Source organism: Lytechinus pictus, chromosome 1, assembly GCF_037042905.1.
Source record: "Lytechinus pictus isolate F3 Inbred chromosome 1, Lp3.0, whole genome shotgun sequence".
Classification (NCBI taxonomy): Eukaryota; Metazoa; Echinodermata; class Echinoidea; order Temnopleuroida; family Toxopneustidae; genus Lytechinus; species Lytechinus pictus.
The window spans coordinates 8,415,353-8,439,431 of NC_087245.1; the positions used below are offsets into that span (position 1 = coordinate 8,415,353).

General features: G+C 36.9%; 2 protein-coding genes across 3 annotated transcripts in view; both read right to left on the minus strand.

Annotated features, from left to right (window-relative positions):
* Positions 1-24,079, minus strand: part of LOC135153222 (uncharacterized) — a 1,173,865-nt gene continuing 1,149,786 nt past the window's right edge. Inside the window, exons 1-11 of one of the 2 annotated variants that reach the window (XM_064095622.1) lie at positions 9,697-9,733; positions 5,987-6,118; positions 5,453-5,525; positions 4,707-4,898; positions 3,829-3,930; positions 3,273-3,338; positions 2,759-2,818; positions 2,426-2,476; positions 2,112-2,165; positions 1,256-1,606; positions 1-787 (exon numbers count right to left, since the gene is read on the minus strand). In XM_064095622.1, coding sequence (XP_063951692.1) covers positions 651-787; positions 1,256-1,606; positions 2,112-2,165; positions 2,426-2,476; positions 2,759-2,818; positions 3,273-3,338; positions 3,829-3,930; positions 4,707-4,898; positions 5,453-5,525; positions 5,987-5,989 — 1,089 coding nt within the window. In that variant the 5' untranslated portion in view covers positions 5,990-6,118; positions 9,697-9,733 and the 3' untranslated portion in view covers positions 1-650. Of the gene's footprint in view, positions 788-1,255; positions 1,607-2,111; positions 2,166-2,425; positions 2,477-2,758; positions 2,819-3,272; positions 3,339-3,828; positions 3,931-4,706; positions 4,899-5,452; positions 5,526-5,986; positions 6,119-9,696; positions 9,734-24,079 lie in introns of those variants that run through there. The other variant, XM_064095627.1, reaches the window with a different exon arrangement.
* On the minus strand, positions 12,196-23,719 carry LOC129256888 (O-acyltransferase like protein-like). The gene is made up of 16 exons (XM_054895108.2): positions 22,927-23,719; positions 22,537-22,637; positions 21,735-21,939; positions 21,315-21,472; positions 20,755-20,824; positions 20,237-20,324; positions 19,346-19,740; positions 18,498-18,668; positions 17,695-17,791; positions 16,664-16,952; positions 15,847-15,926; positions 15,061-15,165; positions 14,390-14,534; positions 13,744-13,927; positions 13,374-13,516; positions 12,196-13,229 (listed from the first exon to the last, which is right to left on the minus strand). The coding sequence occupies exons 1-16, from the start codon at positions 23,042-23,044 to the stop codon at positions 13,110-13,112; spliced, it is 2,469 nt and encodes an 822-aa protein (XP_054751083.2). The 5' UTR covers positions 23,045-23,719; the 3' UTR covers positions 12,196-13,109.

A 24,079-nucleotide genomic window follows, 5' to 3' on the forward strand; every position in this document is an offset into this window, starting at 1 on the left:
TTTTCGCACATAGAATTTCAATAATTTAATAAAAAGTGAAAAATCAGGGAATGAAATTTAAAAAGTAGCAATTTGATAATGAGGTTGTATATTTTACCAATTATACTGCAGATTTCTAAAACACAGAATATAATCTCATCTTACACTGCAAGATTGCTAGAACATGGAATATAATCTCAATTTATACTGCAAGATTACTAGAACACGAATATATCAACTTACATTGCAACATTGCTAGAACACGAATAATCTCAACCTATATACTGCAATATTGCTAGAACACGAATATAATCTCAACTTATACGATTTCTTAGAATACAAAATAATCTCAACTTACATTGCCTAATTGCTAGAACACAGAATATAGTTTCAACCTATATATTGCAAGATTAGAACACAGAATATAACTCAACGTATATGATAATATTACTGGAACACTAATATAATCACAAATTACACTACAAAATTCCTAAAACACAATATATAACTCAACGTATATTGTAAAGTTAATAGAAAAAGAATATAATCTCAACTTATATTGAGGGAATACAATATATATATATACATATCCTATATTCACAAAGTCCAAATTTATTAGATTTTCAAACTCTCACAATCCCCTTATCGATTATCAATGCTTTCAATACAGCTTACTGGTCGACTTTTAAGCAAACTGCATAAGCGGAGTCGTTCTCACAGTTCGCTCCTCTGAACTGGTACCTGAAGTGTCCATCTACGTGAGACATTTTCATCTGGAGACATCTTTCTTCGATGTTAGAAATCGTCACTAATGCAGGAAAAGACACGAAACGAAGAAGCAAATATGAAAGTGTTGAGTATAATTATATCATTAAAAATCTATTTGAACTGTTTTAAATTTCGATCTCAAAAGATACAAAAGAAACAGAAAAACTGCAATAAGTTTAACGGTGTTAGAACTTTGGAATTCAGAATAATGGCGGTAAAAGACATTGATGATATAAATGTCTCAGACACATCGGGTAAATCGACTTGTTCAATTACAATCATTACCTCCTCGGTCGGATTGGGGTCAATTTCGTTTGTGCAACTTTACGTGCCAGACCGTTTACTTTTGAATTTTATAGCCGATATTGATGACATGCTTCTTCGATTTCCTACTCATCATACTTATCCATAATGGCTTGATGCTGGGTGAATAGGGACAGCCTCGTTCAAAGCACATACCCTAATATCATGATATATAATTCAGATCATTCAATTATCATGTGTATACCTATGTTGTTACTAAACATCGAGTAACACATCTCCAGCAGGCTCGGATCGACGTTTCCAACATCGGCAAAACAGTCCCAATTCGTAATCATCTTCATCATTTCAAGAATTGTGTAAGTGGTCCCATTAACAAGATCGTGGTTAGGATACTGACAATGAAGCCACAACCAGATGTAATCTCTATCACTATCCCCCATGGCGCAGGTTTCGGGCAATGCATCGACAATGGTTTGCAACATTCTTTCACTAGTAGGAAAGAAGGGCCTCATATCGTCACGGTATTCATTTGCACACATGCGGTCGGCTTTTTTCTTGGTTACATTCCAACACGATATGAACATTTCAAGGCCGCCTTTCTCATGTAATAAATAAGAGTGAGAAAAATATAAATATTTAAGGTATATACATACACACACACCCTCACACACACACACTCTCCCACACACACACATATATATATATTAGCAAATAAACACTGAAGAAGGCCGGGTGCCGAAGTCATTACAACTATATAGTGTAACTCGCTTATGGCAGGGGTAGATATTGGTCTTATCATTTATATACATGGCCAAAACCCCTTTCATTCCCCTGCCAAGTCCCCCCTCCCCACACACACTTCCAAGAAGAAAAGAAATGGGACAAGATAGCATGACAAAAAACGAAGAAGAGGAATTGTGACTTTTCTTAGTAAAATTTGTGATTTGGGTTTATTTACAGATTGACGCATTATTTAGGAGATATTCTTGAATTCCTTATTTTGTCTGTGAATCCATGGCTATTCATAATTCCTTGATTCAAACCTCATTATATTAGTATACTGAAAGAGATTTTGATGGTAATAATTGATTGACACATACCTGGATCATCTCTGTCGTACCAATAGTCTCCACTGGAGTATAAATAATCTAAATCTAGATAGTAAATACATAACCAGAATAGACATTGCGATTAAAAAAAAAAATCGATTACATATTTTCATAGGGCCTAGATCGTCAAGGTGAACATCAATGCGGATGTAAAATAAATACAAAAAGTACTAAATTGAATAATTAACAATAAAACAAATTTCATATTTCTCTGTATGAAGTATATATATATATATATATATATATATATATATATATATATATATATATATATATACCCTTTTTACCTGCATGAATTGACTTACCAGAGAACGAATCTTTCTCTTGTCCAAAGGAAGATGTAGTTGTTGGCATATCTATTCCGAGAAAGTTTGAGAATAGATTCAAATAAATATAAATAATTTGCATAATCTTCATGATTTGGTGGAAAACTTTTGAGAAAAAATGATGTAAATCGTTATGCTATTGATAAGGAGAGGAGAGAATAGGACCTCCTCGTGAAAATCTTACGATAATTTCGCCTAATGTTTCAGTGTAAATAAGCGTTGACCATGTTGACTGTGGCATTATATATGCTTGGAACGGTCAACTTATCACGACGAAATTCTGCCTCTCCCTCTTTCATACAGTTTTCTTACCTGTTGTAGACATTATTTCAGTTGTTGTGACATCCTGTTGTTCGAGAATCCGAGTAGTCTCTATATTCAAGATGAATTAAAAAAAGGACGAATGAGTGTTTCAACCGAATTAACATTAAAGGAATTAGCAAATTGGGAAATACTGAAACTATACCGTATAACTATACGTCAAATGCGTTTTAGGAAATTGCTAGTCGGGTGTTCTATTCGACAAAGTTTGTTTTATCTGACAGTTACAATAGTAACATTCAGACATAAGCGCTTCTCAGCGCAATAAAAAATATTGAAAGTTGTCAGATCTGTTAACCTTTCATATGATCATGTTGATGGAACGCTGTCAAGATGGCAGAGTTCTATAGAAATATTTTGCCAAATCACATATAGCACATGATGAATACCAAATTTTATATTGTCCTTTACATCGGGTTTCTATAATTATGTTTTTTACCATTTGTTGCACGTTTACTTTAGGACTGGTAATTCAAAAATCGCATCTTATAATTATCATATTTACCATAAATAGATTTCACACCCATGCCTTGCATGCCGTCGGTGTAATTTCCTCCTGTTGTGCCATTTCCTTTAATAACGTAATATTACAAAATTAAATTATATATTTAGCCTTATGTCATCACAATACACGGTGAATTCCTGGAAGTATGCAAGGTGATTTTTTTTTAATATTTAGATATAAATTCCCCACGAATGGGTTGACACCCCCCCCAAAAAAAAACACACAAACAGGTCGAGTTTAATCATTTAGGAAAAATCAATCCCAAAGTACTAAACATGCATAAAGTGAATAGGAATGCAGATCATTCTGAACGGTGTAAAATGAATGAAGTACATGGAGAATATCTATTTATTAATTATTTTATTTGTTCATTATTGTTATAATTTTTTTTTTTTTTTTTTTTTTTTGGGGGGGGGATATTTTGCCTTGCCAATTTTCCTCTAAAATTAACTATCATCATCTTAGTGAGTGACGATAAAAGTTATGTGTAGTAAACAGGTGAAGAGGGGTGTTTCGTTGAATATTATCAGTATATGAAAATATGATTAAGACTCACTTTTTTCACAATAATCTCCCGAGTACCCAGGCTGACAATGACAGGTGAATCCGATGAAAATCTCCTCACACCAACCATGCTTACAAGGCTTTTTCAAACAGTCTATGAAACAATGTTATAACATCGCAACATCAATAGCACCGTAAAGAAATTCAAAATGGTAATTTACATTATAATGTAGACAGATCGATGCATGTTTAATACCCAAATTCTTAAGCTGTAAAACACATCGAGTTCATCAAGCGAAATATTGGATGTTAATTGCGGACAGAACTGTTCGAAATCTCATGCCGTATTCAAGGTACACCACACACCGTCTTTGTCTTTGAAAGCTTTGAAAATTTTTATGAAAACCCAACAAAGAATTAATAACGGGAGTTTTCATTAAATGTTTACCAAGAATTCTCTAAGACTAGTTTGCTCTGCAGATGCAAAGATTTACAGTAACACATTTGTCACCGTCTATCAGTTTTCAGAGTTTTGGATTTTTGTCACGCAATAAGAGAGCAGGTCCTCTCTGACATCACCCAAGTGTCGTTTATGATTGGTATATGATTGCTGATAAGTAATTTTAATTGATTTTCCTCACTTAAATCGTGTATGAATGATGTCCCTGGTTTAATGTCGAATATGGTCATAAAATACACAAATATATATTTTTTAAATCAAGGACTTTTTACATATAGTTAAAATAATGGGAGTGCTTCTCGGATGCGACAGCACAAACTTAGATTTTCCCAGAACATTCCTTAGCATTTTACTCTTCTTTTATGTTTCAATCGATACCAATTTCACTTATGTTTTATCATTTATTTGCAGTATACTCCAGACACACACGTTCATAAGAATAACAGAAATATAATAGATTATGCCTGTACCTGGCACACGGCATGTTCGGCGGCCCTGTAGTATATCAGCATGTTGCCTTTCATGGCAATTCTTAGTGGCTGAACTAGGAAGAAGCTTCGGAATCGTCTGTACTTCACGGCCATTCATCATCTTTACATTACATTGCTCGAATAATGGTAGCGTGTAATTAAGGTCGTATCCGTCGGAGCAAAGAGAAGAGACTATATGCCAACCAGAAAAAGAGATGATCTCAATAAACAATTTAAAATAATTCGACATAGAGGTATTTTTATCCCCACCTTTCTTTAAATATTATTTTCTGAGGCACAAGATAATATCACCGGCACTATAACTCCAGCTTCCCCGGCTTAGTGCATATTCAAGGATTTAATTCATCTGACATGCATGGGTGGAGTATGAAGTCTTGATGATGTAACGTTACTTTAACAGCTTTAACAGTATAATGTCAACTGATTGACTGCACCTATAATTCTGATTATAATTTCAAACATAATTATGTACTTTGAAAACGATTGATGGCTTTAAAAAAGCACATGCCTAATGTCTAAACAGTCTAATGAACAGATCAATATGTTGGTGGGGAAAAACAACACTCGCATTTTATTATTGCAAAAATGAAACGTTGTCGTGTGTAGGGCATCACTTTAAGAGAATGCCGAAAATATCACACACTGAAATGAAATTCTGATGAATAACCAGAGACGCCTGCCTCCAAGAGTCTTAATTTAGAAGAAAGGATATAGTTTCATCTTACCCATTTTCACACGAAGGCATGCAAAACTAGCAAAGACGAAGACGAGGATGAAAAATACCGTGTTGTAAGGCATCTGAAAATATTATAAATAATAATAAGAGCAAAGAAGAACTCTCCCATTAGACAAAAGAAAATCGTAATATAAGTGGAAAAATAATCCACTCATCCTGCTACCTCCACCTCTTGCTTTATATAGGCGGATACTATAGGAATCCAAATCATAACTGGTACTCAAAATAAATCTCCAATATTTCGTAGGCCTACTTTTTGTACGTGTGTTTAAACAAAACTTTTCTATTCACACTGACAGCATAAACGTTTGCAGGAAAGACTCGCTCTAAAAAATAGTTTGTACTGATCACGCGCACCATCATGAAATTTCGAGACTAACATATTCGGGTACCCATTTACTACACCTGGGTGGAGAGTTGTAAACGTAGATAATCGCCTTACCAAATAAATCAAATTAGAAATATAATATAAATGTAGATAATCGCCTTACCAAATAAATCAAATAGGAAATATAGTACTTACCATTTAATTTCAATAGTTTGATATTCAAGAAACAAAAGTTGTGTCCAAACAATAGACTCGAAGAATTGTAAATCAATCTCACTGGCCGCCCTCCTTGAACCGTTCTTCATGCAGTCAATAGCAAATGAGAATCTCCATTCAAAAGGAAAAGTGAATAAATATGTTTAAACAGAACATGTATATGTTAATTATGGAGGCAGAAAACCTGCTGCTGTCCTAGGTCTTTTAAAGTGGAGACGCACTGTTGCCTGCGTTGGTAGTAGGCCTATAGGTTTTTTTTCTTTCTACTTTTTTAAAAGAAGGATAGCATAAATCGTGTATGCGTGAGTAGTGCAGGGGCCCTGTAGTTTTCTCAGGGGTCGGAGAGGTGGTTGTAGAAAGTGTGAAGTTAAAATTACATTGCATTTTTATCATGTATACGCTCGCCGTAGCAATTAGAACGTATCTGTGTCGTACAACGATTCTCCTTTTGGTCGTGCGACAGGCTGCAACAGGCATCAATCGCTAGTCATCTCATAAGATCGCACAGAGGCTTTTACAGTTGCAACAGCTGTCGTACAACAAAAACAACCAGGAAACCCCGTTGCACGAGTAAGTCGCATATGCTCTTATTGTGCTCGTGCGATCACACGCGAGTGTTGCACGAGGGATTGCGAGTGGAACGGTCGCATACATGCGAATGAAACGGTAGTGCAATGTTGTAAGCCGTTGCGATCGGTCTTGCAACAGTCTTATGGCCCATATTATTATCGCAACCAGTCGCAAGACAGGTCTCTGTACATGTAGGTCGCTTGCACATATGCAAGTGTTGCACGACCTCCAGTCAAGTAAATGCGACTACTGTTGTGCCACCTCTCGCACCAAGTCGTACAACGTTGAATAACACTCGCAAGATGATCGCCCGACCGATGGTACGACCCCGGGTACGGCCTGATGCGAGTGAATCGATCGTATTTTATCGCGTTCGGATTTTGAACATGTTCAAAGTTCAGATGTGACCAGTCACGACCACCTCGAGTTCGTGCGACCGTCTACAACGACTGCGAGTGCTCGCAAGACACCAAGAGATCGATCGTGCAACAACAAGAAAAAACTGTTGCAGGCGGTCGTAAACTGGTCGGACGTCAATTGTGAAAGGGGCTGAACGGTCGCATACATGCGAATGCAACGGTAGTGGAATGTAGTAAGCCGTAATTTCGATCGGTCTTGCAACAGTCTCATATTATCGCACCCAGTCGCAAGACTGGTCTCTGTAGGTCTCCAGCACATGTGCAAGTGTTGTACGACCTCCAGTCGACTAAATGCGACTATACTTAGTTGTGCCACCTCTCGCACCAAGTCGTACAACGTTGAACAACACTCACACGATGATCGCCCGACCAGTCACGATCACCTCCGACCACCTCGAGTTTGTGCGATCGTCTACAACGACTGCGAGTGCTCGCAAGACACCAAGGGATCGATCGTGCAACAACAAGAAAAAACTGTTGCAGGTGGTCGTAAACAGGTCGTACGTCAATTGTGAAAGGGGCTTAACGAACACCACGATTGGCCTTTCGTAAATGCTCGCGAAAACTTGTGTACCATTCAAAATTTGTCAACGATCAATACGATTGCCACGATCTGAGATACGATCTCTTGCGATCACTACAATCACTCCACGATTAAGACCCTCGCTTCAATCGTAAATTGTAAATCGTGACAGTGGCAATTATGTATGAGCAAATTGATACGCATGACATCCGGGATTTGAATAACATCAAAATACATCCGTGCGGCAGCCGTGCCCATGACCTGCAACATATGTGGCCGTAGATATTTAAAGCCCCCTCACACCTGACCGAATGTAGGCGGACGAAGGGTGACGAATGGGAAAATGCACGAAATGCACGCATATTCAATGAATTCAAATAAAATTTCCGTCAAATCATGCGATCAGTAATACCTTGGTCACATTTGCTCTACGGCGGCCGTACGGCGAGTCGAAAACAGTCGTTTTATTCATTTTTATTCAAACCACCGATATGTAGCTGGTACAAAAATGTTAAAACGGCTGTTTTCGACTCGCCGTACGGCCGCCGTAGAACAAATGTGACCAAGGTATAACTATTGTCAAATTTTATCAACGAACAGTAAGCGAAGGATAAATATGACATGCGAAAGATATCGATTTTTCGGTTCAATTGCAGCCGAAGGCGAGCGAATGGTTGACAGTGAGCAATGGTTTGAATGGCGTGCGATTACAAACGAAGACGAGGGAAGAGATCGGGCGTTCTTGTACGTTTGTGTCATCGTGGTTCTTTCGAGATCGGTCCACTTTGGCAAAAGCACGAGGGACTATGCGCGACAATAACACACGAACGATTACCGCAGACTAATTCAAACAGATTACCAACGATTTTTCAATTCGTCGGGAAATTTTAAACATGTTCAAAATTCCGCGCGAATTTGAATAATCACAGCTGCTAGTTCAGAAAGTGTACGAACCCAAACACGAAGGGTCACTGATTTACTATCAGTTACCATTGAAAACCATTTTTTTTAATGCCCTTCGGCCAGCCATCGCAAGGCATATTTCAGGCAATTCGGTTAGGTGTGAGGGGGCCTTTAAATCTGACCCTATACTTATCATTGGTCGTTGATGTCGGCAACGGTATATATTAATTGGACATAGGAGTAAGAATTTTTAACGGCTTAATTGCAACCCATCGGGGTCTGTCCATGGAAGTGCTCACCGCTGGCTGCAAACGACTCTGAGCAAATGTCTAATAACGGGATCACGTCCAGTTACCAGTGGCCTAATTAGCAAAAACTGAGGGGCAGGCATGACATGGCATATTTGGAGAAAAAAAATTCTATAGAGTTTCGTTTCGAGCGAGCTAGAAGGTTAGCCTTTTAAAGATGAAAATAAACTTTCGTGAGTGTTTGGCATAAATAAAAACAAACGATATGATATTTTACATTTTTTGCGTTTGTTCTTTTCTCTTCATTGATCGCGGAACTTTCAAGTTCCCCCCTCCCAATTGTACGCGAAGTTGTTATAGGATTACACATGTCTGAGTTTTCCTTTTGATCTCTAGTACCCTACTTCATTTATTTGAAAAAATCTTCAGACAAACGTTGATCGCTGGACTTGTAGCACACAATCGACGTGCATCTTGGTAATGACATGAAACTGATGTCTAGCGCCCGGTCTTGCGCAAATCAGCTTTCCACAATTTGTATTCGTTTCCGTCGTGCTTCTGTTGCATGTAAGAAGTTGATCAGACCGATAGGTATCGGTCAAACACGTCTGTTTTATTTGCCGTGCAGCCTTTGGAGTGCTTTTGTGGCGGAGAGAGAATCGCTGAAGTTTGCCCCTGCAAAGGCATGGTCTTGGTACAAATCCAGGATGTTCACCTCAAGGGACCAAGCACATTTTGTAGTCGAAATTAAAATTATAAGTAGTGGCATCACTAGGATTTTAAAATAGGGGGCAAGTGGGGGAGGGCAAAAGAATGTGACCGAAGGAGTTGGAATGTCCTCCCTCCTTGGTGCCGCCACTGATCAGGGCCCCGTATGTCCTCTAAAATCAAAGACAAGTCGACCGGTTGTGGAAATGTACGGAATGTCTGACCTATAGGTAGCCTGTTATTAATTTTTTCCTTTTTGAAAGTAGAACCCTGTATATTATGAGCCATCCTCCGCAAACAAACCTACACACAGGTTACCTGACCAGGCTGATAGGCTTCACTCTCCGTTCTGATTAGTTATCACCCTTTACCAAGAGATCTAACTATGTGCAGAAATGACAGATTGGTGAAGCCTGATAATTTATGTGAATCCTGAATAGATTGTTCGCAAAGGCCTTGGGAAGCGGGTGTGCTGGGGCTGAAGCACCCCCCCCCCCCTCAAAAAAATCCTTGGGGTGCTGCGTGTATTATTATCCATATACAGCACCCCTGGAAATGTGCTAGGTATAATAAAAGGTAGAAATGTAATAAAAATGAATGAGATTTTGTAGGAAACCGATTTTTTTGTTGCTCGTCAAATTTCTTTGGACCGAAACCACCTTCATCTTGGATTGAAACTTTTTTTTTGCTTGTCTGGACCGAAACCACTTCATTTTGGATTGAAAACCATTTTTTTTGCTTGTCCAATTCACTTCAGCACCTCTACTCAAATAATCGTTCCCAGTGCTCTGTTCGATATCGAAGATTTTAGCAGCATCGGATATCGATAATTCATATCTCCGTGCGAAATATTCTCTTTAAAGATATTCGAGGCAAATGGCCATGTATAGTGAAAAAGAATCGTGAGATGACGAAGGTTTCTGAAGTAGGCCAAAGGGATGATTGACAACACTTATTACAAATTAGTCCATCACTGCCGACGTTTTTACGAGTGGTAAAGGGCAAAAAAGTAATCCACTCGTGGATTGGAGGGGGGTGTTTGGTTTTAACTTCATGCATATCTGTTTATATAGAATAGGCCTATAAATTTATTTTTAAAAAATACAATTAAAAAAATCCCTTTACAAAGATTTCTCAAAAATTTTCGTTTATAAAGCATCTAATTTAGATACATAAAATGAAATAATCCCATCTGAAAAATTGTACATATAAAGTTAAGAACAAGTTGTGTATCTCATAAAACACATTTAACAATGCGGGCTCGAAGCACCAGCTTTTTTTTTTATTTGACATAAAGCAGAACATTCTAGGTAGTATGCAAAAAATAATTTACGAGCGTCAAGCGCGAGCTGAAATTCAAACCTTAAAAATCGACAAATCTTACTCACTTTTGTAATCATGAATAGGATACGAATTATTTTCCTAAATAATGAACATTCTGAAAAATACTAACCGAAAAGGGAACTTTTTAATAATTATAGGAAAATTACGAAGCGCGAGTTGATTTTATTTTGGCGATTTAGACCTAAAAGTCGGGATATTCTAATCACTTTTTTGATATCGTGAAAAGGATGCAAATCTAACTAAAATAACCAATGCTAATGCAAAGCACGAGCAGAATACATTATTTTGATATACTGACCTGAAGAGGGGCAATTTAAAACTCATTTGTGCGAATTCGTGAAAAGCAAAGCACGCGCCAGTAGCATATGCAGGGGAGGGTGGTTACAGGGGTTCAACCCCCCTTAAATATTTTTATACCCAACCCCCCCCCGTAGGAATTCAACCCCCCTAAAAAAAATTGGAAGGCCTTTTTCTTTTTGCTTTTCAATATTTTTTTGAATAGGAAACGACCTATAATTTTGGGTTGTCAATATTCAAAAATCATGCGTACGCTACTGGCGAGCGCGTAGCGAAAACTTAATATTTTTTATATTCAGCATTTTTTGTATAATCATGATCAATATGAAAAATAATGAAATATTGTGCATATCGCTTTGAAAACGGGATACTTTACGCCCCATATGTTATACTCTTGAGCAGTTTAGATTATTGTCTCATGCAACAAAGAAATGCGAATGCGAAACGCGAGGGAAATTTTGAGTTTTATACAATGGCCTTTCCGTCTATTTTGTATTTTTCTGCAATCATTGCCCTCCCTTGTCTAATTCAATTTTCTTCCTTCTCCTGTCCTTTTTATTCTCTCATCTCCCTTTTCCCCTAATAGGCAGCTTCGGCCCCCTTGATCCGCCTGCAGGCTTCCTGTCTCTAAAACCATGGACCTATAGGTCCATGCTAAAACTTAGCCACCAGTGGCGTAATGAGCCAATAAAATTAGGTGGCTAGATATGGCGGATCGAATAGCGTTTCCAAAAAGTTGCGAGCGAGCAAAAAATTTCGACATGTTATTACAAAAATCAAATTCTGTGATAGATTTTGACACAATATTCAGAAAATGATTATCATATAGCCCCTTCTCTCTTTCCTTTTCTATTTTTTATACTTGAACGTGATTTTTTTTTTAGGGGGGGGGGGGCAAGAGCCTCCCCCATCTTCGCCATTGACAGCCACAATTACCATGATTACCTCTTTAACTCACATAAACACACACTCACCCTCTCTTATACGCTTATAAAGAGACACACATTCCCTCTTTCCGTTCTCTCTCACAAGCACGCACACAAGTATGGTCCGCCACTCTACTCTTTTACTCATCCATTCATTCATTATAGTAATGTAAGATCCAATGACAGCCGTCATGGCAACCGCGACAAGCATGAGTCAAGTAGAATGAAACCAAGGGTTACAATGATATGATTATGATGATACTATTAATTTTAATACATTCTCACAATCCTCGTGTTTTGAGATTGATTTTGCTGCTGCCCAAGATGTTTATCAGTATATTTAAAATAATGATAATAATGATACCAATAATGATGATAATGATACTAATGTAGAGACTGTCAGTTGTAAACATGGTCATCGAAATAAATGAGAATTAAAAAAATATTGAGGTTCATAATTTATTTTATAAACATTATTCATTGTATATGTTTAAGAAGGTCAAGAGACTTGCGATTGTTTTCTTTTACGATCTTAGACAAGCTTTAATTTTCTAGAGACTTGCACATGAACAAATCGATTATCCCCGAGGAAGAAGGTGCACCAAATCCCAAGATCCATGGGCCTAAATTTTGTTGAAGTAATGGACGTTGTTCTTTGTTTTCCTTTTACGTACTTGTCAGTCTTTTCATCTATTACATTAATTGTGTTTTTTTTTAATCACTTTTTATTCAATGTCTTTTAAAAATTCGGTTTTATTGCATTTCTTGAGCCTCATTGTCTTGTCAACCAAGTTTGAACATTGTCATTCAGATCATATGGTGAGTTGACCGATTCGTAAAATCTTCAAACAGATAATTGCTTTCATAATAATAATCATAAAAAGCCCCATAAGGAGTGTAAACCGAATGAGCGTAACTGAAGACGTCATTCCTTGCAATAATAAGAGAATAGGAGAGCCTTATACAGAAAGTGTGACTACCGCGTTTCGTAACAAGGCTTATTCACATTTGAATTGGATTTGTAGTGGATCGAAAACCTTAGATAAAAAAACGCCAAAGGATCTTCTGTAGCAGCTTCACAATGACCGTCAAAGGAAAACGGGAAACTGTGTGAGCTTTTATGTTTTTAGGATCGATGAAACTTCCATTTTTGTTTGGAAACGACTATCTTTCAAACTTTCCGAACATGACCTTTTCGAGTCCCATGAAGGGTCCTTCCACAAGGAGAGAGAGGATGAGAGCAGCCACGAAGGAAAATACAGCGTTTCCAACGTACAGGTATGCCTGCAAGGGAGATAACATTTAAAAGAGAAATGAAATATCTTCTTCTTTATGAGGTAAGTTAAACGAAAACCTAAATAATATCATCATAATTGTAAAAGATCACACATACACATTGGATTTAGGTTAAATCATAATCATACTTACTATTGTGACGTAGGTGAAATGGAAGAGTGTTTGTTGGGTTAAGAGAACACTATACATAACGACGGGATGGATCAAAAAGGCACAGTAGCTAAGACGAGCAAGGGGTATCCAGAAAGACCATTCTAAGAGCGCTCCAACAGGACCTGCGGTAGATATAGTCAGAGGATAGAGAAAATGGATGTGCATTATGAACGGGAACATGGGGCAAGAAGGCAGGAAAAGAATACTGTGAGGAAATCAATTAATACGCAAGGGTCATGATGGATGGGATTCGAACTAATGACCCATTGTTTCAAAGGCGAATGCCAGAACCACTAGACCAAAAACTCTTCGCATTTGGATTACTCTTAATTAACCTTATTAGATTTACCTCCATATCCATGCAGTGAAGCGAATATGATCCAGCATATAGCCACTCCCCAACCGAGGCGGTAGAAGGTAAAGTATATTGCCGACTCGATCTGGGGTACGTAGCGGTAAGCGCCGGACCAAACACCGTAGACGACAGCGAACAATGAGGCAAGGGCCAGTATCCATCCAATTACTGCAATATACTGAGAGAAAGAGGTGAGCGAAATAATAAGCGAGTATCACATCAGTCCTTTCACTTAGATAATCGTATGAGCAGATGGGGAACTAATGACAGTGCACACGATAAAGCCTTTTACAATTTTTACATCAATCTAAAGATGAAAATTTTGGATAACTATACACATTATCAATAATTTAGTACAAGGATATAAATAGATGGTAGCAAAACCAAGAAAGTTAACATTGCTTATTACGTTTTAACAATTACGTGTTTATGTGTGTCCCTCATCACTTAAAAACAAACAGAGACACAGTTCGAGATAATGATAATTATGAGTGATGTCGTCAACAATGTCTAAATGATGATAAAACAATTATTCTCAGTAAATTGTACGTCCACCTCAAGAGTTGGAGATGCGCTTGAAACTTAATAGTGAAACGGTGTTTGCAAACATTATGGTAACGAAATTATGAGAGTGACTTACCACTGGCATTTTAACTTTCTTTCCTTTAAGTTTAAACATAAAATAGCCTAAAACCAAGCCTGCTAGGTAAGTGGGTATCCTTGTATAAGGTTTGGTGTAAACAGTGTCGGCATTTGGAGGATCTGGATTGTTGTCATTGTAGGAACTGCAAGAAACAGATTTGGGAAGACGGAAATCTTATATATGTTGTGACCGCTTCCCCAACATCCCTCAACATAAATTAAGTTGACAGATGAGCAATGAAGTGCAGAAAAAAGATTATGGATTTTGTTGTGCCCTCGTTGAGTCCTAAGCTCCTGAGAATGGAGGGAGCTAGTCCCACTTCCATAGCTTTTATATAAAACTGAGATCAAGTAAAACTTCGAGAAATCAATAAAAATTCTGTTCAAATCGGGTAAAAAATCACACTTTGTTTCCTTTAAGTTTATTAACTATTTATTTTTGTAGGATATCCACTTGTCGCATCATCGTCCATGATATCAAAATAATGTGTTCACGATTAGGGGAGCGATTTCCCTCCTCTGTGTAGCTTAATTTGCATCAGCGTTGAAATTGTAATAACATTATCGGTGATATTATTATAATAATATAGAGTTTAAGAAATTAAAGGTTCTTCACGAACTATGAAGATTGGATTTCTATTGATTTTACATACAATAATGTGAACTTACGGTTGAGCATTCGTGGTGTATCCATAATACCAGGTGATTCCAAAAAGCGACCCAAGAGACACTACAAACAGAGATGTAACAAGTACGGCACCTGCTCTCGCATTCCTAAAGTCGATATGACACAACAATAAGTAAATGTTGATTTATAGAAAATAAGGAAGGGTCACCCCCCTCCGGTTTGCAAAACTAAAGCTTTGTATATATACATCTTAATCACTCACATGCTTTGGCTGAGCAAACTATTAAATATTAAATGAAAACTGATTCATATCAATCGAGTAAATAAACAATGCGAGTAATCCAACCAATCACAGTTTGAATGGAGTGTAACACAAATGAGGTTACATAACCTTGAAACTTTATACTCCACAGACTGCGTCAAATTCTAGGAGACAAGCAATAATCGGAGAAATCACTTTACCCTTTAATAAATATTTTGTAAATTATTAAAATTTATCAATTATTATAGAAATCCTAAAGCTGAAACGTCATTCCTGCCTTTTGATGCATGGAAAGATACTTAGAGCTATTTCCCCCTAACATCTAGCGGGAAAAAATGCATAACTCCCCAGGTAACTGAACATTTGTTTGTTTTTTTACTTGGTAAAATGTATATATTCCGTTAAAAAGAAAAAGGTGCGTGTTTGACCAATCTTTATTGTAATGCTCAGCTGCTGAACTGGTAATTATGTATATATATAAAACAAAACAGTACATGATGATTTCAATTTTTCAAATCAAATTCTTATTTTTCAGAAGAGTCCTATGGCGTAAGAAGAAACTTACTTGTAAAGGATGATAAGAATAATCGGACTAATGATGAAAAATTGCATGTCACAAGCAAGATACCACGACCATCCCATACACTGAGAAATAAACAAAAATAACACAAATTTTGCATGTATATCGTGCTTGTTATTTACACTGCAATGACATATAAAAAGAGTTACAATTAAAAATGATTTTTTTAAAAGCATGACAGCTTACTGACGAAGTCTCATCTCTTAGGAGCCCGCTTCTAATAGAATCTCGACATTAAACAGACAATTTAAGGATTACTTTACTCATTTTGTAGAACAGGATATTAGTGTATACGGTAGGCATTGCACCATAATAAAAAAGGTGGAAACTTGCACCCTTCAAATGTAACAGAAGCTTTTTTGGGTACGGCGTTTAACTTTAAATTATTGGCACTTTTAAAGGTTGAGTGACCAATAACTTTTCAAGGATATACCTTTATCTGAAGGTGCAACTGTGCACATTTTAAACGCAAAAGTTAGTGAATCCTAAAAGGTGCAAAGTTGTATTTTCTGGTGCAAACAAGCAAAAATATGTGTATTTTGCACCCTTTTTACTTATGAGGCAGGATTGTACCCAGGAAGGTCAGTGTTGCATTTACGTTGTAAACTTTTTTTCTTAGTGTGTATGATTAAAATAAATTGTTGTGGAAAACGGGTAGTTACGTTGTCAAAGAACTTGTGTTTGCTTGCTTATCATTTCATGTAATCGCATTCGTGGTATTGTTTTTAGTGTAATTACTTGTCAGGTAAACATGTAAAACAAAATAAGGAAAAATATTTTTTTATATATTTCAAACACCTACCGAGTAATCCAAGATATTGGGCCATGGGTACAGGGTATTGATGTAAAGAGGATGAGTCCACCATTGTTTTCGACACCAGCTTTGGATAAAATCATATGTTTCGTCAGCGGGCGACACACTTCGGCCATCACCGAAATGGGGCCACCATAATGCCCAGATCCCCATGGCCGCCATGTAAACAGGAGTGAGACGCCACCAGCGGTGAAAGTAAAACATGGCCCAACTTCCCGCGCTGCGCAGGACCTTCTTGTCAATAGCTATTAGCGTCATATAACCGACTAGAAATCCACTGAAAAGGAGTTGAGATATTTTTAGGGACATACTTTTAGGGATATATATCTAAAATATTCTATAAAGAAATAAATGACGGATGGTTATGTAAATTCACTGTTTGGTTAATATTCGAGTAATTCGGGAATCATCGACAAATTCAGCGAAATGTGTATGTTATAAGTCCTAGAGCTGCAGGGAAGTTGAAGTTATGACACTTGAATTCCCATAAATTGAAACGTGAAAGCTTGATGATAAAGCACTTGATTCATAGATTGATCCATCCAATAGTGGCGAATATAAAAGTACTGTAGATTTTAAACTTTGCAAAATCTTATACTGCCTTCATGCTTTGGCTTACTCACTGACAAAAAGACACAGAATATTATCTTTCGTTGCTTTCTCGTTAATAACACGATAACTTGAAGAACTATTTTCTCAGTTTTTTTTATCAGGGGCCGCGGAATGGTTTTCAAAGTGGGGGGGGGGGGGCTGACCATGCAAAAAAATCACAATCGTATGGTCATTTTTGCGTTTTTGTACATGGTTTTGGAAAAAAAAGTGGGGAGAGGGGGTGAAGCCCCGACCCCCGCTTCCGCGGCCCCTGTTTTTTATGTGAATATTATGTTCATCTTAATATATGAATGAAGGATAAAGATTTTAAGATAATTCCCATAGGCCTATTCCTTTAGACCGAAGAAATTTGTTGGGGAAAGGGAGTCGTGATTTTAAAGACTAAATGCAATCGTAAAAGGCCTTACCTAAGAACAAAAAATGTGTCAACTGAAACACTACCAGTATAAAAGGCTCCAAATGACATGTGGACTACAACGACGTCAATAGCCTGAAGAGGGTTACCTGTGTGGAATAGAAGGAAAGAGGGTGGATGAGAGTGTGTTCATACGTGAGGATCATGGGAATATGCGTGGGTGGGTATAGGTGTGCGTTGTATAATGTGCGCGGATGTGAATTGATGTATGTTAAGCTGGTGATTACGAGATTATGAAAATAAGTAAATATACAATAATAATAATAATAACAATAGGCATTTATATAGCGCCATCTATCTAGAAATATTCTATTCCGAGGCGCGTTGTTATTATTATTATTAATCTATACTGGTGTTTTTCCGTTGCAAGCATTTTCCATTATCCGTTCTCTGATTTTGCAGCGGTAAATTTTTGTACAAAATTGACTAGCATTGATGGGAAATATAATTGCCACAAATATAATTTGTCCGCAACAGAATCATATTGGCCCAGGTTTTTAGACGATGGTACTGGATTCTTTAAATGACAATATATGAATTACACATTATACAGCTGTAGGTAAATGATAATAATGACTGGCTCCTTTTTCGGGAACATCAAATGCATTACTTTTCAGAGAACCATATTGCCCTCGTCTAAGTATCGCGCCAAAATGATTCTGTTGTGGGCAATATACTTCATGTTCTCCTCAAGGCCAGTCAATGTTATAAAATACTCAAAAGAGAGACACATAGAGGCAGGAAAAAAGAGAAAGACTATCGGAAGGCGGAATATGACAAGGTACGACAACTTACCCGTACGATCCAAAGCCCAGAATTGCAAGGAATGGCCGAGCATGACCCAGCATATGCTCAATACTCTCAGCCCGTTTAACACGGCCATGGTATTCTTCGTCTTCTTAGCAGAGAGAAGTTTCTTGCAGTTACTCACAAGGGAAAACGACATCATGACAGCATTAAGAATAGCTGGGAAGTTTTTAAAAGTAATGAATGACAATAATCAAATGGGTTTGGGGGTTGACGTTGCAGCCACACTCTTTTCGGAGAAGGGACGAACGATATAGAAAATTGTACAACTTATTATAATAGGAATGATAGGAAATTCATGTCTCGTCACCAATCACTTTGCCGGAACTAGAATTTTCGACCTCTTTCATGATTGTGATTCTCATGCCATAGAATGGCGTGCACAATATCGTAATCAAAAGAACATTTTCTAAAACTGCATTTCTGCTCTTTAGCGGATTCAAGTCAGTATTTCTGGTTAAAACTCGCAGAACCCCAACCATAATTATATAAATGACATTTAAACCGTCTTTTATCTTGTTTCGTGTACAAAATAAACAACTTGTGATTTTGTTTTTCATAACTTTCAAATGGTATTAATAGTTATTATGTCAAAACAGTCTTTATCTGTCAAATATCTTGGTAATAGCTAGTTTAAAAAGAAATAAAGTATAAGGTTAATGTGAATAAACGTAACGTGCTTCGCAAGATGTCGAGCCTACTTAAAACAAAAAGTAAATTTTGAAGTTTTGTGAGTAATTGTTTAACTGATATTGGCTGGTAGATCAAATAGACAATTTTATTGCTCCTTACTTATCATCTCATAAATCTGAATAACGGATTGTCATACTTCGTACCCCATTTCAGATTGCCCGTCTTTGTTTTCCTAGTCTTTCCTCTTTCCGCATCTTCTATTTCAAGGGACGCCTTCTTTACTTCTTCCGAATAAGGCGGAGGCTTTTCCTCATCTATCTGATAGCCGTCATTGATTTGAGGTCCTCCCTTGCAATCAATCTTCTCTGAAGAAATCTCTACTACATCCTTATCATCTCTACCATCATCACCGTCAGCTGAAGAGGTAGCGACGTCGGATGAGTGATCGCCTTGAGACAATTCTTGCGAAGTATTCTCCTCTTGGCGGTCATGCTCTTGGTTCTCTGGACCTCTTATCTTCTCACGGACTAGTTTCTGGAGGAAGACTTCGTAGAAAGTTCCAATGCCAACCATCATCGCGAAGAAACCCATCAGAACTCTGATTACAAAGAGAGAAATTCAAATAGAATGATTGAGAGAGAAAGATTAACTGTAATTGTGATTATTTGGTACATACCAATACCGTCATTTAAGAACTGTATGAATTATTTGGCAACACTGAAAAACACATTATCAGCGACACTTTTATCGGTAATCACCATTATATCGTCAGTATTTTCATCATAACCAGGTATCATCTTCGTCATGTAGCTACTCATCACGACTATAAAATTCGTAATTTCAAAACCATCATCGTGGTAATAGTACACCATTAACATCACCACCACCACCACCATCATCGCCATTTGTAATACCATTTCCATCACCACCATCATCGGTATCACCAGCGGGTCGAGGATATTTTGGGGGAGGGGGTTCGCCCCCCCCCCAAAAAAAAAGACCAAAAAAGAAAAACCCATCACCATCATTGGTAATATCACTGTCATCAATATCACCACCTAAGGTAACGACACCACTACGTGCCATTCACTTACGTAAACCAAATATCCGCTGTGGTCCAAGGCCTTCGTTCTTGACAATCGAAATGCAGAAACGGTTCGACCTGAACAACCTCACTCCAAACTGTTGGGAAAGCAAGAGAAAATAAAGAATAAGGGTGTGTCACAAAAATAAACAATGATGATGATTCGAACAAGGATATAATAATGGTGATAGTGATAGGCAGATGTATAAATATCGTTATCTACTGCCAATAATGCATTTTTCAGCAATTCTTATAATTACATAAATATTCCTCTCGAGTTGATAAAAATATGTAGGCCGACGAAGAAAAATCATCCAACTACGATTGGTCAATGGAATATCAGAGTTGCCCAGACAAGGGCAAGACTGTAACTCAGAAAATTTCCGTTTGTCTTTAAGCTTGCTTTTTTTCTGCTAGACCCATCGTGAAAAAGGAAACCCCTCCAAATAAAGCGACATCACATTATCTTCTAATATGAGTTGGTCTCCTATTACCCAAAATGATGATAGTAGACGTTCTTTTACTTACAAAGTGATGAAAGGGAATTAACATCCATCTCTGAACAGCTGTCAGGCCAGCAACTTCCAAGTAGTATACTCTAGATAATCATTATAGAAATTAAAAAGAAAAGAAAAACTGGATGGAATTTGCATAAACTCCTAGAAAGGCTCATTTATTCTACTACGCTACCAATATCTTAAAATATACATAAATGTAATGAAGTCTCGTTATATGATTCCTCCAGGGAGAATGAACTAAATATGTTTCTTGGTGAACGTTTATAAATTACCACATAAAGAACCTCTAAAATCCCCAATCATCACGCCAGTGAAAGCTTTGTAGGGAAGGAGTGACGCAGTGGCAGCACAAGGAGAGAGGGGGAGAAAAAGAACATTTTGAGAAGAAAAGAATGGGTATCTAATTGATGCGAGCGCATCGCGAAAAAATGTTTATAGTCAGCACTTTCTATTTTCAATTAGTAACATGCAGAATGCGTATCTCTCTAAAACAGGGGCGTCGATACATTTTTCAGATTGGGGGGCAAAATCATGGATCAACATTCCAAAGGCACCAATAAATATACTCACCGTGTTTATAACCTTGAACGGACAGTACTTTCCGTTAAATCGTGGAATATTAGAGGTTTCATTTTTCATCGTTGAAGTACAAACCCAGATGTTTCCAAGGTCTACCACATTACCAGAATATTGTGCATCGCGAGGGATTCTTCCCGAAGACTTCCTCACTGCAAACAAAATTTATCGCGGCAAAACAGTACTCAATAAATACATAAAATTATGTAAGGCTATTTTTAATGTTAATTCGTTCCATTTATATCGATGTGTTACATTACATTCTACCATATCATCATATTATTATTATTACACAATCATTTAACTTTAACATATCATACTTCTCCGCATATATGCATTTTTTTAGATCGGAAAGACAAAGAGAATGAAAGCAAGCAAATAGATAAAAGAACGATGTAGTAAAAAGCTACTAACTTCTGTCAGCATAATAAACATAATCATTGCTGATGAGATCTGTGTAGTATTGGATGACGTCTTCCACGCAGGTCTCTGAAATCTGCCATTCGTCATCGTTTTCCCCTTCGAATACGTAGACATGATCGTCTGAGACGATGCTCTTTGGGCGACGTGTTGCTCGATTGAGCAGCTTCTCTATCTCTGGCTGATTCGATCTTAGATACTTGGAAGAAAAATGAAAAAAGAGCGGGATTTCAAATACATGTAATTACAGATGATTTTCCGTGTTAAGAACGAAGTATTGTTAAAATTGCTATTGAAACATTTCGTTAATTTGATCTCGTGTATAATTTCAGATGTATACGATAAAAATTATTGCTGGTGCACTAATAAATTCCTTGATATTTTTTAAAATTTTACACGATTATTTTTTTTTTATCGGAACATCGTTGTCAAGCTCATAGAGGTTATGATGCTCCACTTATGTATATATATATAATATGAATGATTATACTAATATGAACATTATGTAATGTTGAAAATGATGTATATATATATATGAATAAAATCAAATCAAATTTGCTGAAGAGTACGTCTTCTTAGGCCTTTACTTCGTGAGAGTACATATTTTGAACTAAATAATGTTTAAACTTCAACCAACCGTACCAATTATTTGGGTATTGCTATCAGCCACTCCTGTGGACTTTCTCAAGCCAACTGATTGTTAAAGTTGGTTAAAATTCAAATATTAATTTATCACCACAAACCGATGAACGTTTTCTGTATATTTAGATGTGTTCGATATTGAAAGTTTTCTTACCTCAATTAATATCTGGTCATCGTTCATCGATGAAAGAGCTTTGTCGTAGCCGAAACCTCTTGTTACTAGTATCTCCTTAAACTTGCTTAAGTCAGTTTGTCCTAAAATGACCAGTAATTCAATACGAATTTGTTAACTTTTTATTAAGTATCCTGCTTTGTAACAAAAATATAAAACAATATTTTTGTTTTTACATGTCCCTCTACTTCTCAAATGTAATACACACTGTTAAATGATAAGACGTAAGTGTGCTGACACTCAATTAATTACTTGATCTAATAGCTTTTATTCTGTGAGAAATAATCATTAAAACGTATTATTGATTGATTTGAATTTTGGCCCCAGCATGAATTCAAGTTTATTTCTACTGATATTGAGAAATATACCTACCTCGTTCCCAGGATCGTCGAATTTTTTCTACTTCAGGACTTGGTTGTCCAATAGCAGATCCTACGAGAATACCAATCACCAACGTGAAGGCAATGGAATATCGGTGATGAATCGACATTATTGCCTTTGGCCAGAATCATAAAACACTTTGAAACAAATTATCAAGGATAACCTCCGCTCCTTACATGTCACTATTCCACAACACTCTTTGAGAAAATATAAAGTCCATTTGATTCTTCGTTACATAAGATAAATATAATTATTTCATCGGTGATTCCCTATATTGGCTCGTCCAGAACCGCAGTGGGATAGCTCGTGACAATCTCAACTTTTTGCGTAACATGAGAAAACATTACAGGCGACCTTAATCCGATGCAAAACAGATTGATTTTGTTGACTCTTAGATAGTTAGATAATACAGAACAGGGAGTGGTCTATAGATACAAACGAAACCATTGAATTCACATCGGAGTCGTAAACTTTGAAAGAAAACAGTAAAATATATATTAGACAACTTTGAAAACAATAATCTACTGACACGGTATTCAGCCTTATTGGGAATCTAATTAATTGGTGTCTATTAGTCTGTTTGTATTTTTCTCTTGAGCAGTAATTCAGCTGTGACGACTTGCTTTAAAATTATGATAATAAAAATAACTGAATATGAGACTCGTAATTCGTAGAAAATAATTTAATAGACAAGGCAGAAAACTGAGTCTCGCAAAGTTGGTAGAATGGCCAGTTCAGTCCCACTCTGGTTGATTTTGTAACATATGAAAATATGTATGAAACTAAAACAACTCGAAAGGTAACAGAATGCTAAATTTGTTTTGTTTATATAAATCTCATGTTTACCTCTCATAAGAGAGTGTGTGATAGGGATGTGTGTGTGTGTGTGTGTGTGAGGACGGGATGGCGGATGATAGATGGATGGGATAAAGGATAGAGGTATGAGGCAATTTTTAATTCAACAGTTGGCATGTTTGATCTATCTCTTAATGTTATCTTTAAGGGAGGATGACATTGATCTTTTACCCGTAATAAAATAGTTCATTGAAGGGGCGAACCTATATGACGTCATTTTTTTGAATGGCGTTTTAATCTTTATTACACATCCGTGATATCTGGCATCATTGGAACTTTGCAAATACAG